General features: G+C 40.5%; 1 protein-coding gene across 1 annotated transcript; it reads right to left on the reverse strand.

Annotated features, from left to right (window-relative positions):
* Positions 1 to 1905: 1905 nt before the first annotated feature.
* Positions 1906 to 13517, reverse strand: CHML (CHM like Rab escort protein). The gene is made up of 3 exons (XM_086342672.1): positions 13058 to 13517; positions 11073 to 11158; positions 1906 to 8849 (listed from the first exon to the last, which is right to left on the reverse strand). The coding sequence occupies exon 3, from the start codon at positions 8515 to 8517 to the stop codon at positions 6562 to 6564; it is 1956 nt and encodes a 651-aa protein (XP_086198798.1). The 5' UTR covers positions 8518 to 8849; positions 11073 to 11158; positions 13058 to 13517; the 3' UTR covers positions 1906 to 6561.
* Between the last annotated feature and the right edge of the window lie 4069 nt (positions 13518 to 17586).

Below are 17586 nucleotides of genomic sequence, written 5' to 3' on the forward strand. Positions count from 1 at the left end.
ACTGTTAACTGAAAAAGATTTCAGAAAGTATTAACTGATCTACCTTTTAACTTTTATTAAGCTACTTGTTTCCAACTGCATAATCAAAGATTTTGGTACCCCCTGGTACATACATCACAAATCACATTTTTGTTTTTCCTTTTCTTCTGGGGTGGAGGGAGAGAGAGGAGGTGGTTATAATGGGGAGTATGATTGATAGAAAAATTAAGATAAAATAAAACACACATCCTCTAAGGGACTGGTGCTCAGCTACAGGGAATCTGTCATTTATTTTCCTATTTCTAATCCCTAGAACAATGCAAATTCATAACCCACAATTGAGGTTCAAACTGTTTGTTTGAATTAAATCACCTTGATTTGGTTTTGTTTGTTGAATTAAATCACCTTGATTTGGATCTCTCAGATTGATAAGAGTCTGCCAGCATCCTCAGTACCCTGAGATCTCTCCCTGGCACCAGTCTCCCTGAAAACACTCCTCAGGCACAGGCTTGGCCACTACTGCTGACTTAAAAAATATTTACAACCTAAAAATTGAGTGTTATGATTTATTCAGCAAGACTTCTTAGAACTTCAAGCCTGTGAGACAGCATCTCAAGTAACTCTGATAGAACTGCTCCGAGGAGGTGAGGGGAGGAGCCAGGTTATATGGAAGCTTTGTAACAAAGAGCAGGTAGCATGAACATCAAAAGATTATTGTTAATTAAAGAAAACCAGATATACTAAGTTGAGGAATTTAGTGCTTTTCTATGTGTGGGAAGGCAATGGCACCCCACTCCAGTACTCTTGCCTGGAAAATCCCATGGACAGAGGAGCCTGGTGGGCTGCAGTCCATGGGGTCGCTAGGAGTCAGACACGACTGAACGACTTCCCTTTCACTTTTCACTTTCACGCATTGGAGAAGGAAATGGCAACCCACTCCAGTGTTCTTGCCTGGAGAATCCCAGGGACGGGGGAGCCTGGTGGGCTGCCGTCTATGGGGTCGCACAGAGTTGGACACGACTGAAGCGACTTAGCAGCAGCAGCAGCATGTGTGGGAAGATGCAAGAGTCTGGGCTCACTGCTATCCAGGACAGTAGCCTGTGTTTCCACATCCTGAGCTTCCTTCCCTCAGGGCTCACCATAGGAACTGGTGTGGTCTGATGGCTCCTATTCTCCTTCCTAAGTGCCCATGAGGCTCACCAGCTCACATTGGAGGACTACAGTGACTGTGACATCCTTGTTTACTGATATGGTAGGGAATATTTCATTTCTCACTGCCGGTCTAAACCCAACTTTCATTCCCCTGGCCTCCAAGACTCCAAAATGAAGTTTGTTCTTGGATTTGGGGTGATACTTTTAATTAGTGTGGGGCTTCCCTTGTGGTTCAGCTGGTTAAGAATTCGCCTGCAATGTGGAAGACCTGGGTTCAATCCCTGGGTTGGGAAGATCCAGAGAAGGGAAAGGAGAACAGAACGGCTACCCACTCCAGTATTGTGGCCTGGAGAATTCCATGGATTGTACAGTCCATGGGGTCACAAAGAGTCGGACACAACTGAGCGACTTTCACACACTTTAATGTGTGAATACAATATGTGTATTGTGTGAATGTGTCAATACAACGTGTGTTTAATACAGTGGCTTCATGCTGATGTCCTGGAATGTATTAGTATCATTTCTATTATTTCCACCTCTGGTTCTGAGGTTACCATTACAGGGGAAAAAGTCTATTTATAGTCATAGGATACCTTAATGCTGGGCAACTGAGGAAAGATACATAAGACACAAAATCCATCTTGACCACAAGAGCTGGAAAACCTTCTGTCCATGCCTCTGAAGATTATCTTTTGACACTAACATTTAAATATATATTTTTAATTTAAAGGAGGATTTTAGAAGTTTCAAAGAAATCAATAATACTGTCTCTAATTCAGTAAACCATTTTATCAATTAATCTTTTATTATTTCACACATCAATATTTTATAGAAAAGGGCCTCTTAATGTTACACTCTAATTACAATGTTTTATGCTGATTCTTTCTAATGTAGAGACCTCAATTTTTACACAATCAGTAAATACAATAACTTAACACTTTCGAGGCTCATTTAAACATTTCCCATACAGTTTTACATATATCAATACTATTAATGGCTATTTAACAGTCTATGAAAGCAATAGCAATACATGAAAATTTACTTATCCAGTTCCCAATTACTGGGCTCTTTTAGAAATTCAAATAAATGCACTCACTAGAAATATCTTTATACAAATAGCATTTTTTCTTTTAAAATATTTTCCTGGGCATATGCTACTCAGAGTAAATTCCATCTATCAAAAGACAGACTGGTTATAGGGTTCTTATTATATTTTTCTAAATAGTTCTTCAAAAAACGAATATAATAATGCCACTGGTATGAGGATACATGCAATTAAAATTTTTTTGCATGAACTACGTCAAAGTTGCTTAGTTTGCATTTTTAATATTAGGCAATCTGAATATCATTCTAAGAATTAACTTCTATTTGTTATCTTGCTTGAACTTAATTCTTTCATAAATTTGCCTAGTAAGCCTTATGGATTTGCATTTACCTTTTAAAAAATAGAGTACTTTATCCTTGTATAATGCAGGTAGGTTTTACCCCATCTCTTGGGATGCAAGAATCCCTTTTTCCTCCTAAAGTTAAAAAGACATATCTTTGCTTGCTTATTAGCCTAAATTATCATAATTCTGTCAAATTATATAAATCATCCATCCATCCATGTTAAGTGGAAGTGTAGCGAATTTACGTACTAACTTCACCTTATTGCCAGTTCTTTGGACATAATTTCATTTACATTAGTCCTCACAATAATTCTGAAAACATTATTTCTACTTTATAGATGATGAAATGAAAAGTAGGCATGATTTTCCCACGATTATACAACTCTAAGTAGTAAGGTGAGGACTACAATTTTGGTTTTCAGATTCCTATTTACTTCCCTTCCATTACACTAGGATGTAGTTCCTTCAATCTGCTTCTGTATAAGCATCTTTCTAAATTTATCCCAACACAGTTGTGTAACTTTCTTTAAATGGCTTGCATATACTAACACCCAAGCACTTTAATGTAGCTTATCATTGTTGGAATCTAGAAATAAGATTAATTTTTAAATGTTATATATCCTGCAATTTTCTGAATTAGTCTTTTATGTTTATGATACTTTTATGTTTATGATACTTTTATGTTTATGATTAGTTTCACTAATTTAAAAGCCATACTAATAGAAAAAAATTTGTGCTCTCCTTATCTTTCTCATTTACATATGCTTATTAAGGATTTATTACAATGATGAGTTTTCTTCAACTATATATAAAAAATAGTGCCAAGATTATTTAATTTCTGGTTGAGAATTGTTTCTTATTTTCCCCTAACAGGAATGATATAAGTTCTTGGTTTTAATAATTACTTATCACAATGAGAAGCCACAAAGTCATTAACAGAGATAAATAAATATTTTTATTAGTATTTTTAAAGTTACCTGTAGTTAGTTCCTTGAATTTTTACTACTTCGTTCTGTTGATATTGATTTAATGGTTATTCTGTTGAACACTAACCGCATAATTCTGAGTGACAGTAAATAACTATTTTTCATTTGCTAATATTTTGCATTTGTTCAGATGAGACCCTTTTCAAAATGTTTCCTCCTAGTACTGAGGCGATATTAACTTCAAAATGTAAGTGTTAGTATATCATCTTTCTAGTACATAGATATTATTTATTCTTTGAACATTTGAAAAAGTTCACCAATAAGCCCATAAGAGTAAAATGGGTTTGTCAGAAAATCATACTAGGTTGGGACTTCCCTAGTGATCCAGTGGTTAAGACTTTCCTTCCAATGCAGGAGGTGTGAGTTCAATTTCTGGTTGGGGAGCTAAGATCCTACTCATATGCCTCATAGCCAAAAATCAAAAAATAAAAAGGAAGCAATATTGTAACAAATTCAGTAAGGCTTTAAAAAAATGGTCCATATCAAAAATAAATCTTTAAAAAAAAAAAAGGATGAAAAAAAAATTATACTCTCCTCTAATTTTTAAAATGCTTTTCTTCAGTAATAATTTATTTCCAATTTATTTGTATTCAAGTAGGAAAGTAATAAATTCATTTCTTAGTTTTTAAAACACTGATTTTATCTAACGTTTTCCTGTTTCTATTACTATGGTTCTATCATCTTTTGCAACATCTCACTGATATTCTCAAATTCTTATGAATAAAAATATTCCTCATATTGAAATTAAAATATTTTCAATAGGTCTGGATTACCTTCACTTCCATTTAATTTAACATCTCAAATTCTTTTACATTTTAATAACTAATTTTTAGGTCTATTTCAGACATTTCATTTGTTTTGATAAGTATAAGCCTAGAAGCCAACCAATAACAGATTTGCTAGATTCAAAATATATATATTAATATCAATTCATGACTTCTCTACTTCAGTAAGTTGAAATTTACTTAAATTGTTCTTGTTTCATTTTTCTCACATACAGAAGAGCAACAAAAGTCTATTTAGAGCGTACTTTGCCCTAGTAACACGTTACTTTTTATAACATCATAATCAAAAGGTAAATTTAAAATAATTGTGTTAAAGCTTAGACAAATTCTACTACAGTGAGATTCACAGCTCTAAGTTACATGCATTTTTAATTAATCTTTACTTTCCTATTTCTCTGACTCAGTAATAAGCTGTCTGCCTACTTTGCTTCACTAGCAATGCTAGTCTGGTTCTCATGAGCCAGTAATCTTTTCTTTCTCCTTTAGCACCTATACTCTTCTAACAGTTAACAGAGGTTGAAAGCTTTTGAAATCATGAAAGCCTGGATTTCAATGTTGGCTCTGCCACGAATCAGAGTGAATTACTGTCTTTATTTTCTCTCTGAAAATGTATTATCTGCCTCACAGAGTTGTTGAGAAACTATAATGAGAGAGTACAGTAAGTGCGTGCTGCTGCTGCTGCTAAGTAGCTTCAGTCGTGTCCGACTCTGTGCAATCCGAGAGACGGCAGCCCAGCAGGCTCCCCCATCCCTGGGATTCATCAGGCAAGAACACTGGAGTGGGTTGCCATTTCCTTCTCCAATGCATGAAAGTGAAAATTGAAAGTGAAGTCGCTCAGTGGTGTCCGACTCCTAGCGACCCAATGGACTGCAGCCCACCAGGCTCCTCCGTCCATGGGATTTGCCAGGCAAGAGTACTGGAGTGCGTAGCACATAGTAAATGCTCTGTTCCCGGGCAAAAAATCCTAAGTAAAGGGCTTATTTCCTATAGGATTATCATTCTCTGTCTGAGGAATGGAAATGGTGACTTAGGACGGAAGTTTACTTTTTCTGATAGTTCCACAAGCTTGCCCTGCTAGAATATAAGCAGCTTTATAACTCCTGGTGGTTCTAGAAAAAAATGTTTCTATCTTCTAGATAACAGCTAAGAGGCAGGAGCTGATTATGAAGGCGTCCACCTTGTTACTTGCTGGGACACAACCAAAGGGGCATGGTAAAGCTTCCTCTGATTTACTAACAACTGTAGTGTTACTAATTAAAGTGGTGGGGCCAACAAAATGATATACTTCACCTTCATTGTGAAATCTTGGGAAATCTACTCACAGATGGATTTTTAAAACCATCTGTATTCTCAGGTTAAAAATGTTTCACTCAAGTTTCTCCTTAGCAATTTCAGAATAGGCATTCTGAAATATCTTTTCCTGGAGCAGTTTATTTTTTCTTTAGCCTGAATTACTTAGAAGTTCTTTTCTTTTAGGTGCCAGAGCAGTGCTCTGCATAAATTTTCTGAAGTATTGAACCAGAACTAATCTTTCCCCCTAGATTTTCTTTGGACCAAACCTCCCGAGAATGAGCTTTGCAACTACTAACTGAACTCTCTGACTCTTTCCAATGTATAAGACTGGGATGACATCACTGCCTCATTGATTACAAGGGTCAAGCAGGAGAATTAAACTGCAAGATGCATTCTAAACATCACCTTCACAAATAAAAGATCATGCAAAACTATTCTTCCAACAATTACAAACATATTTTATCACATTGGCACTTGCATTAGTTGCTATTGCTGCCACGATATCTGTATGTTTATACTATAAACAAAAGACCCACGTAATTTCCTCTGTGTTTCACTACTCAGAGGTGGTAGCAACTGTAATAGCTGTAAAAATAATTTAAATATTCCTTAGATATCACCGTTCTGTAGACAATAATAAAATTTGAAGATAATCAGCAGATATAATATCATCTTCCTTTAAGCACCATTGCTAACACAGAACTCTCACATATATACCCAGTACTAAAATAAAGCTAATTCTGGGTCATGGAGCCCATTCTGAAACAAAAACAAGTCCAATAACCAATACATCCGTCATTGATAGGTTAACAAAGGCATCCAATGACTAAAAGTCACAAAGAGAATTATAGACAACATCTGCATGGCATTCATCATATAACCACATCTAATTACTCATATAGGAAACTGTCCTTTAAATGAGAATATTCTGATGCCAGGATGAAGGCCCAAAGTAGCATTTCCAGTTTGTTTTTTTTTCTAATTTTGAAGGTGCTTCCCTGAACTTTCTAGGTTTTTGCTTCCCTCAGAGGATTCTAGTTTGGCCATTACTATATTATTGGTTCCAAGAGGCTCTGATGGCTTTTCATCACCGTCAAAGAAAATGTCTTCCGGATTTGGAGGTGGGGGGCAGAATTCTTCACTTGGAAAGATCTCGTGGAAGAGTGTTTCAGCTTGCTTGACGGCATGCTCACTTCCAAGTCCACAGTCAGGCCCAGTGCAGACATAAACGTTGGGAGGCAAGCCATTATATGAGCTACGGCTGACTCCCGAGGAATCTCTCATGTTAAAATAAAGAGCCCACAAGAGTCCTGGCTTTGGAAGTTCTTCCTTGTCTACTTCTGTCTCAGAATACGGGGTGAATAATTTCTTCACCACTGATTCTAAGTCTTCTCTTGCTGTTTTGGAAGATGAACAGGTCAGATGTACCAGGTAGGTGTCTTTCATGCATGTCATGGTTGAAGAACACAATTCAATGATTCGGACAGCATGTGCTCCTGGTTCCACCGGAGGTACTATCAAAATGGAAATCTGCTGATCTGAATCTGTCCTTAGGACAGACTGATCTGTAATGAGCACTGCCCTGGATATCTGCTTGTATTGCACACTCGAACATGTTTCCTCAGACAGGTAACTATCTTCCACAATGAAATATTTAGCATTTATCCTTTGACCAAGGTGATCTATAATTGCTTTACATCTTCCAGATTCTCTGTCAACTACAAGGCATTGTACTTTATGGCGAAGACAATATATCCCACCGAAAACTGCACACATCCTGCAGAAACACTGGGGAATTTCACCTTGGCCATATAAGGGAAATAAAAAGGGAGTGTTGCCAAACCGTCCAAGACACTGAAGAAAGGTTTTTGTTGCTTTAAGGCCATCTACTGTAGTGCAAGAGGATTCTGACATCATGGCAATCGAGTGAAGTATAAAATGCTGGAGGCTGGGGGTTAAGTTTTTGGTTTTCAAGTACTCTGAAAATGAGCATTGTGTGAAAGCTTGGTATTCCTCAGGATGTTGTTCATAATCTAAACAAAATGTAAGAAATTTCATTAGCATCCTCTTTTCAACCATAGTGAGCTCTTTGCTATTAAAGACATCTGCTCTGGAACAAGGCACCTGCTCTACTTTTCCTTCTCGAAATGCAAGAATTCTAGTGACATTTTTAAATTCAGCGTAACGACTAACATTTGATTTGATTAACAGATCGATTAACAGTCCTTGAGAATAAAGCAGCTTCGATGACAGATCAATATTAAACCTCCTGCCTTCTTTAACTATTTGAGAGTAAGCAATCCTTTTTCTCTTTGGTGGCACACTGTTGTCTTCCAGTACAGGTTTGATTTCATCTTTAGTGCCATCTGAAACTGTGTGTTTATAAGTATCATACCCACAATATTCTTCTTTCACAGAAGTTTCTGCCGTATCAGTTATTTCTTCATTGTTTTTTGGAGTGTCTTGTGTAGGCACTTCATAGCTAGTAATGTGTGATGAGTGTGTTTCCTCAGACAAGCATGCAGAATCCAGAGGTTTTATGAGGGTACTAGATGCTACACAAGAAGGATTTTTCTGCAGGGCACCAAGCTCTTCAATATTGCCATCCATGCCCTGACTGGCATAACAAAAAACTTCGGCGTGTTGAATGGTTTCATCCTTCTTGCAAAGAGGAATGGCTTCTTCTGTTTCATGGATCATGTCTTGCCATGCAGCAGGGCTTTCCTCCCCAGTGTCACTGTTTTGCTGATGTTCCTTCAACCAAGACAGCAATCCTGGAAAGCTGAAACTAGCCCAGTTTCCCCCATAGTAACTTCTTGAATCGAGATGCAGAACCCTTTGACCACTTCTGGAACATGCAGCGGCAAGGATGGATTCAGGCAGACCTGTCCCCATCACTATCACATCAAATTCTGTTGGGAGACTGTTGGCCATCCTGGAAAAGTGTCTGGTGACAATGTCTAATGAAGAAAATGTATACGAATCTGGGCTGAGGGTTCGGAGAAGGTGTGACTACACTGTAATAAAATCTCTCCTTGTGATATTCCAGATCATCCCAGAAATACTGAAGTTGCAGGTCCCAGGTATTCAACTGCTATCCTTTTTTAGAATTATTTTCTTATAGGTCAGTAGCATAAAACCATGATAAAGTACATCTAATCATATCTGAGAATAATAAAACAAGTATATGGTGTTCATTTCTGTGTTTCATCTTAGCAGTGAATGTCAAAATGTATCACATATGCATTTGTGACTGGAATTCTGCTCTGAAAGGAGAAAATTCAAGAAAGAATACAATTATTAACAATACTAAGTGAATAACAATTTCAAGCATCAATAATTATAATCCTATGGAGCACAACTTGATATCAGGACATAAGATTCCACTAAAGCAAGTCATTAATGCTTTCTCACATGTTTTCTAACTTCTTGAAAATAAGCAAAAGATATAGACTCCTCCAAGTCAGGCAATTCAACAATGAAGAATGGATATAACAACATCCCACAAAAATAAAGAATTAGTATAATACAATTCTATAACTTTTGGTTTTAAGTATTTGAATAAATGGTGCACAACTAGGAGATTAAATTGCAAGGAACAGGTGGCTCCACTGTGTTTATGGAAACATACTATATACTATGTGCACGCTGCTATGATTATGCATATTTCTGTGGCCCATACAGTCTGTGGATGCTTCTAAGACAAATGAACAGGAGACTTTCTCATGCCCCACCCACCTTTAGGCTCTCATGGGAACAACATGAGACTATTTCAATTGAATGGGCCACTGCTATAATCAGAAAAGGATTAATTCAATAAAATAGCATATTAAAATGTTTAGGTATATAAAAGAATTAGTCTACTGAAAATGTATTTGTAAGAATCCTTATATAAATGTGCATATGCACAGGTGTGTTTTTTAGGTGTAAGTTAAAAAGGAAAAGTCCTGGGTCCATATGTTAAAACACTGCAATATAAAATAACATCTACTTCATTGGAAGGACTGATGCTGAAGCTGAAGCTCCAATCTTTGGCCACTTGATACAAAGAGCTGACTCATCAGAAAAGATCTTGATGCTGGGAAAGACTGAGGGCAGGAGGAGAAGGAGACAACAAGAGGATGAGATGGTTGGATGGCATCACTGACTTAATGGACATGAGTTTGAGCAAACTCTGGGAAATAGCGAAGGACAGGGAAGCCTGGCGTGCTGCAGTCCACGGGGTCAACAAGGAGTCGGACACAACCGAGTGACTGAAGTACAGCTTCTAAAACCCACGTCACCATAGGGTGACGTGCATTTTATGAGACCCTAGCTCTGAGACTGAATCTCTTCATCTCAAGATGAAGGTCTGTCTAAACATCCTCTGCCAAGATTAGCATGTTGTTTGTTCTTATTTTTGAAGGGGTAGGAGGTGGTAGTAAAGAAAGTCTCTCCTGTTAATCTGTAGCATCATTCTGGTTGTATTCCATGTGCAGAACACCTGCATGGTGGTAGGTGTTGCCAGAGGTGCAATAGCCAAAGGGCTGAAAGGCAAAGTCACCTCGAAGTATTACACACACCACATGCTTGATGGCCTTTCTATCACTCATCGTTGCATGGTAAGAGTAAGTTTCTTAAGCTCTGATTTTTCCTACTGCTACACTTACTGAAACCTAGATCAGTGCATACTGGGTCTGCCTAGGCTGAGATGACTAATTATCCTGGATACCCATATAACAAGCCATTCAATTGGAACTTAAAGTGACGAATTCACTGAATTGCCAGTTCAAATGAGATGGCAATCTTCATAGTCTTGTCTGGTCAAAGCCTCTGCCTGAAGAATGCTAGGGATTCCACTTGCTTTCAGCACTCCCTAAGAAACCAGGAATTGAGCACAGAATGAAGTGGTTGCCTGGCCTACTCATATATATATATATATATATATATATATATATATATATATACACACACATATGTGAATTACTTATTCTGCTTTCTTCCTGCAGAGTGTGGAGAGGAAGACAGAACCCATGAGGGTATGTGAAGAAGCGTAACCATAGTATGTACCTATTTTTGGCTTAGAAGGGGATATAGCAGAGGTTTGCGAGTAAGAGAGGATATAAGCCATAAGTGCTGAAACCAGCCACCTCCTAACCTACAGGTATCAAAGGAATTCTCGTAACACAAGGCAGGACAGGACAACCTTAAAGAACATTTAGCTCAATTACCCTGTAACCCCAGGTAAGAGAACTGATGGCTGGAGAGATTAAGTGACTGGGAGAGTCCACATGACGGGTTAGCCACAGGATTGAGTGGGACCCATGCTCATACCATCAGGCCAGTGGTCTTTCCACTTGACAGAGCAGCCTCTCTAGAAGCCTCTGAAGTAAGCAGTCACTTTTGATATTTTAGAATGTCCTGCCCTTCACTACTCCAGGGTTAGTTAGTTCTTGCTTAGGGCTAACAATGAGGAAAGCACCCTCCCTCTCTTTATCTTTAACGCTTACCTAGAAGCACAATGTTTGGAATTTACTCCAGAATCCGCCGGTCAGTGCAGGAGACACAGGTTCCATCCCTGGGTTGAGAAGATCCCCTGGGGAAGAAAGTGGCAACCCACTCCAGTATTCTTGCCTGGGAAATCCCATGGACAGTGAAGCCTGGTGGGCTATAGTCCACAGGGTCACAATAGAGTCAAACACGACTTAGCAATTAAACAACAAAAATGTTTTCAGCTCTATCATAATCCACTATTGACCTGTCTCCCAGGGCTTGAACAAGACTCAGAACGTTCTGTCCCAGAGTTTCCACCTCTAACTTAAAGGCAGGTTAAAGTCATTGTTGAAAGCACTAACTAAATGCCCAGAAAAAGAGTAGTGGTCAGGCAAAATACTGTGTGGTGAACATTTTTAGCAGTCTTAGAAAATCCTTTCAGATTGGGGTGGGAATGGAGCAGGGATGATGAGGGAGGAAAAGGATGGAAGAGAAAAGGAGATACAGTAGGGTGAGGCCACAAGATAGAAGGGATGAGGAAGAAAACAAATGCTGGTACTAAGAAAAAACTGGGACGAGGAAGAAAACAAATGCTGGTACTAAGAAAAAACTCACCATACCCCTGTTTCCAAACTCCCAGGCACTGAGTTAGAATAGAAACTGAATTTCCCAGCACAGAAAATGCACTTATTGAAGATAAGAACTTTAAATGCTTATTGGGGAAGGGGTAGGTAGTAGTAGAATATTAGAATCATTGAGACAATCGAATAAAATTATGATTTCTATGATATTTTCTTGTGTCCCTCAACATATAAAAAAGGAATCATAACAAATATAAAATGTGGGTTTGTCATCACATAGACGGCTGGTGAATAAGAAAATACTCTTGATAATGCTACAACGATTTTATTCTTGTAAACTTGCCAAGATAAAAGCAGTAATGAATTATCAATAAATTTCAGGATTTTTTTTTAAGGAAATTTAAGACCTGAGAAATATACATTTCTATTTCAAACTTTTGTACAAATGAAATTTCTGGAGCACATACAAAATGATCATTTCTTTTTCAAGCTTAGAAAATAATGTCTTCAATGAAACAGCGGGGTGGTTCATCCTTCAAAATGTCAAATGTTAGTGAGATTTAAATCTTGCATCTGGGTTAAGAGTATTGTATTATCAAGTTCTACTTAATGAAACCTACTGGTTTCACAGCTAATTATATGTTCATTTTGAGTTGGGATTCTCTCATCCATTTGCAATCTCACCTGGGACTTTCGTGTGCTGGAAACTATAAGGAAGAAAACACAGAAAAAATAGCTAATAGGGTACATGCCAGTGTGCATTCTGAGGACCTGAATAAAACTATCTCACTTCCTAGGAAGCAATCAAAGGTTTACAACTGCTAATGGGCAAATTTTTAAAAAGAATTTACACATCGCGACTATGTTAAGTTTCTATCTCTCATTTTAGGAAATTAATATAGGAATTAGATCTCATCACCCTCTCCAACTTTCACAGATCAATCACCGTTTTCCTTGAATCTCTTAATTCCACGGCCCTTAATTTCTTTTCTCAAAGTGTATAAGCCATTGTCTCGTGCCCTGTTGAATTAAATGAGGAGACAGAAAGCAGAGAAGTAGATGAGCAGGACAGCGACCAGAGATGGGGTATGGAGGAACTGGGCCCACCGGGGAGCGGGGGCTTGCAGACAGGCTGGGGTTTGGGTGGGCGTGGGGCCTGGTGAGCAGAGGGAAAGAGGGAGGTGAGCGAGCGCAGGAGGACGAGGTCAGCGGGGGAGGAGGAGAGGTGCGCGGAGGGGGCGAGATGGGGGAGAGGTGAGGTCACGAGGGAAAAGTCGGGCTGGGGAGGAGGGGAGGTCAGAGGAATAGAGGTCAGTGGGGAGGTGACCACAGGGGAGCCCCGCCGCGAGGCTGAGGTCCCGAAGCGAGAGGGGGCGGGGCCGGGAGCAGGAGCGGGAGGGAGGTCCACTCCGACCACTCACCTCACAGGCTGCTGCTGAAGCCCACTCGCCGTCCCACTCGCCGATCGTGGTGCCCCCCAACCCTGCTGCCCCTCAGGGGGAACGCGAAAGCCAGGGCGGCCTGGAGGACGGACGGTAGCAGATCGCCGAGGCTGACGTGGAGCAGGAGGAGGCGGGCGGGGCTGCGGAGCCGCAGTAACTTGAGGTAGATGACGAGCACTAGCAGGTTGCTGCCCACGCCCGGAAGCCCCACGGAGCCAAGCAAAACACCACGCGCTCGTAGGCGCCCTCGCTGACAGGCAGGGTGAGGCTTGACTACCCTGCCCTTCCGCCAGCCGCCGCCGCGCCTCCCCGCTGGCACTACGGGGGCCGGCGCGCTCGGTTCCGGGCGGGTCGCAGGGCGCCCCGAGGCATTAGATGGTATTAGATGCGGCTCCGGACCTTTTCCCCGCCCCCGGCGCGCCTCGTAACCCCGCCCCTTCCCGCCACTGTGGCCCCGCCCCTACTCGCCTTGTAGCCCCACCCATCCTGGCGCACCGCCTAATCCCGTCCCCCGTCGCAGTCTTAACGGAGTCCGAGCTCACTTGGCCCCTTTCTCCCTCCCCAACCTGTACGCTGGCTCCAGCCCTCCCAGTCCATGAGAGCCGGAAGGGAGATCGACCACGGTGGCTCCTCACTTCGCATCCCCACCCCTCCCCCAGCCCAGCCGGAAGACCTCTTGGCGTTCACCTCTCACTCACTCCTTCAGGAACATTTATGGGTTTCTGGCCCACCACGTGCTCACGAGGGGGTTACACGAGCGACCCCTAGCCTTGGCTTCTCTCCTTCCAGGAAGCTGTTAGGAACCGCTGCCAAATGGTGTCACACATTTAATGCAAACCCAGGCAGCACCCCAGGCCTGCTCATATTGTCCTTCGTGTCCTCCCTGCAGTAAAAATGGATACACCCAGTCACTAAGGCCCTTGCTATGATCACCTTCCAGCTCCACATCACATCTAGCAGGTGCAGAGGTGATCTCTGAAGCAGAACACTTCCTCTGACCTTTTATACTGTGAAAAGATAGCAAGTTAAACACAGGTCTGTGAACCGAAAAGTCATTACAGGGCTGCGCCACTGCCTCTACGCAAGCCACAAAGGGCCCAAGGAGGATGCAGTCACTATTCAGACCCGCAAGCTGTCCTGAGCACCGCTGGCCTGCACAGTGTCTGCTCAAGGGCAAAGGACCTGCCCTCCACGAAGGTGTGTGCCTCCTCCCACCTCTATTCAAAAGATGGGTTGAGAATGAGTAGGGTCTGTGAACTCCCATTACAAGTGTCTTGGAGATAAGGTCTAAATGTCAGGGCAGGGTGGCTCTCCATCATGGTGCATTGAGCAATAGCTGAGGGGCAGTGTGCTGCCCTCAAAATCTTGATTTGTTCTTGAGGCTTCCAGTTTGGACTTACCTGTGAGATTAACCCAACCACTTCTTAAAAAAAAACAAAAAAAAACCATATAATTTTGTATCTTAGATTTATGCAACCGTTTAACAAGTTCTATATATTTAATGTCGACTATGTTTACTGTCTAGTCTACAGTAAAGTCTCAATAAATATTAGTTGAATGAATGAAGAAGGACTCATATTTTTCCCTAAAGCATCATTCATTCTTTGGTGCTGAGTCCCTGCTCATAAACTTTACATTGTGGTGGTGTTGGGAGAACAGACAATTATCAACTAAGTACATATGTAGTGTTGTGAATGTGGATTTAAGAAAAATAAGGCAGGGCTTTCCTGGTAGCTCAGTGGTGAAGAATCCACCTGCCAATGCAGTAGACAAGGGTTGGATCCCTGGTGGGGAAATATCCCTCATGCCTCAGCAATTAACACTGTGTGCCACAACTCCTGAGCCTATGCTTCAGAGCCTGGGAACCACAACTACCGAGCCCTGCAACTACAGAGTAGCCCCTGCTCACACAGCAGTGAAGACCCAGCACAGCCAAAAGTAAATAAATACATAAAATTTTTTAAAAGATAAATAGGGCAGATAATTCCTGATTATCTTTAATTCCTAAAGGAAATAAGTCCTGAGTATTCATTGGAAGGACTGATGCTGAAGCTGAAGCTCCAATACTTTGGCCACCTGATGTGAAGAACTCACTCATTGGGAAAGGCCCTGATGCTGGGGAAGATTGAAGGCAGGAGGAGAAGGGGATGACAGAGGATGAGATTGTTGGATGGCATCACCAACTCGATGGACATGAGTTTGAGTAAGCTCCAAGTGTTGGTGATGGACAAGGAAGCCTGGCGAGCTGCAGTCCATGGGGTCACAAAGAGTCAGACACAACTGAGTGACTGAACTGAAGGAGATGAAAGGTATTTGGGAGGGAGGGAAGAGTTTGTTATTTTGTACAGCATGGTTACACATAGCCACCCTGAGTATAACAGGCACAGGGTAGGTGTAATGGAGTGGGTCCATGCTTGACATATTGGAGGAAAAATAAAGAAACCAATGTGGCTGGGTGGAATGAGAATTGCAAAATAAGGGCAGGGAAGTAGGTGAGCAGTGATTGGCCGCAGCTTCTTGGCTATTTTAGTAAAATGACTTTGGCTTTAAAGTCCAAGGCAATGCCTATGTAAGAGGAATAATAGTGAAAGAAAAAAGGAACAAGAGGCTTTTCGTAAATGTTTAAGAATTTTGGTAGATTTTTTTTTTATAATACTATGAATTGTTAAGGTTATCTGTTATACTGGGGGTTTCCCAGATGGCACTAGTTGTAAAGAATCCGATTCCTATTGCAGAAGATGAAAGAGATACAGGTTTGATCCCTGGGTAGGGAAGATCCAGGGAGAAGGAAATGGCAACCATGGAAGGAAATGGACTGTAGTATGCTAGGCTCCTTTGTCCTCCACTGTCTCCTGAAGTTTTCTCAAATTCATGTCTATTGAGTCAGTGATGCTGTCTAGCCATTTCACATCCTTTGCCACCTCCTTCTCCTTTTGCCTTCAGTGTTTCCCATCATCAGTGTCTTTTTCAATGAGTTGACTCTTCGCATCAGGTGGTCAAAGGATTGGAGCTTCAGCATCAGTCCTTCCAATGAATATTCATGGTTGGTTTCCTTTAGGATTGACTAGTTTGATCTCCTTGCTGTCCAAGGGACTCTCAAGAGTTTTCTCCAGCACCATAGTTTGAAAGCATCAGTTCTGCATTTAGTCTCCTTAATGGTCCAATTCTCACATCTGTATAGGACTCCTGGAAAAACCATAGCTTTGACAACATAGACCTTTGTCACAAAGTGATGTCTCTGCTTTTTAATTTGCTGTCTAGGTTTGTCATAGCTTTCCTTCCTGGGAGCATCTTCTAATTAAAATTTAAATAAAATTTAAAATAAAGGATCTTTAAAATCAAAACCACAATGAAATACCACTTCAGACCTACTAGGATGGCTATTATCAAAAACTAAAAACAGCAACAAAAAGGAAACTAAAAAGCATTAAAAGAATGTGGAGGATACTAACCCTGCTGTGCCCCTACTGAGAATGTGAAATGGTGTAGCCACTGTGGAAACAGCTTGGCAGCTCCTCAGAAAGTTAAACACATTTATCAGTGATCCAGTAATTCTGCTCCTAGAAGTATAGCCAAAAGAATTGAAAGCAGGGACTGGAACATGTATTTGTACACAAGTCTTCATAGCAGTATTATTCACAATAGCCAAAAGGTGGAAATAAAGCAAATGTCCATTAATAGATGAATAAAAAATGTGGTATGTACATACAATGGAATGTTACTCAGTAATATAAATAAATGAAATTCTAATACATGCTACAACGTAGATGAACCTTGAAAACCTTAGGCTGAGTGAAGTAAGGCTGACACAAAAGGACAAGTATTGTAGATTCCACTTATAAGAGGTACCTAGAATAGACAAATTCATAGTAACAGAGAGTAGAGTAGCAGTCACCAGAGGAGAGGAAGAAATGGGGAATTAGTGGTTAATGGGTACAGAACCTCAGTTTGGGGTGATGCAGATGTTCTGGAAATGGATAGTAGAGATGGTTGCACAGAATTGTGAATTACTTAATGTCACTGAATTGTACATTTAAAATGATTGAAACGGTAAATTTTATGTGATGTATATTTTAATGCAATAAAAAGCATATGCTAATTATGCCTGCATCTCACTCCCCCAAAGTAGGAAAAGTACAGTATATACAAATGTAACCAATTTACCGAGTGAGCTGGACTCAGCATGTTGTTTAGTTGCTAAGTCCTGTTCAACTGTTTTTCGATCCCATGGACTGTAGCCTGCCAGGCTCCTTTGTCCAGCACAGTACAAGCAAAAAGTAATTTTATTCTCTTTGGTACTACTCATTTCAAATATTTTCTTTCCACCTATTCTTCACTGCCCTTGGTTGACATTTTATCAGTTCTCAAAGCCTTTCTGATCACTTTCAAGTAATATAAAGTCTGGAATATTGTAATACTGACACATTAAAACTCATAGAAAAATCATCTGTCAACCCTCCAAAACAGTGTGCTGTAGCCTGGAGAACTTTTGGGGGATGGGGAAGTGG

This window comes from Bos grunniens, chromosome 16 (assembly GCF_055505025.1).
Source record: "Bos grunniens cultivar Pamir isolate PY7600 chromosome 16, Bosgru_T2T1.0, whole genome shotgun sequence".
Classification (NCBI taxonomy): domain Eukaryota; kingdom Metazoa; phylum Chordata; class Mammalia; order Artiodactyla; family Bovidae; genus Bos; species Bos grunniens.

Excerpts from the sequence above, each read along its gene's own strand:
- CHML (XM_086342672.1), bottom strand. The coding sequence starts at position 8,517 with ATGGCCAACAGTCTCCCAACAGAATTTGATGTGATAGTGATGGGGACA.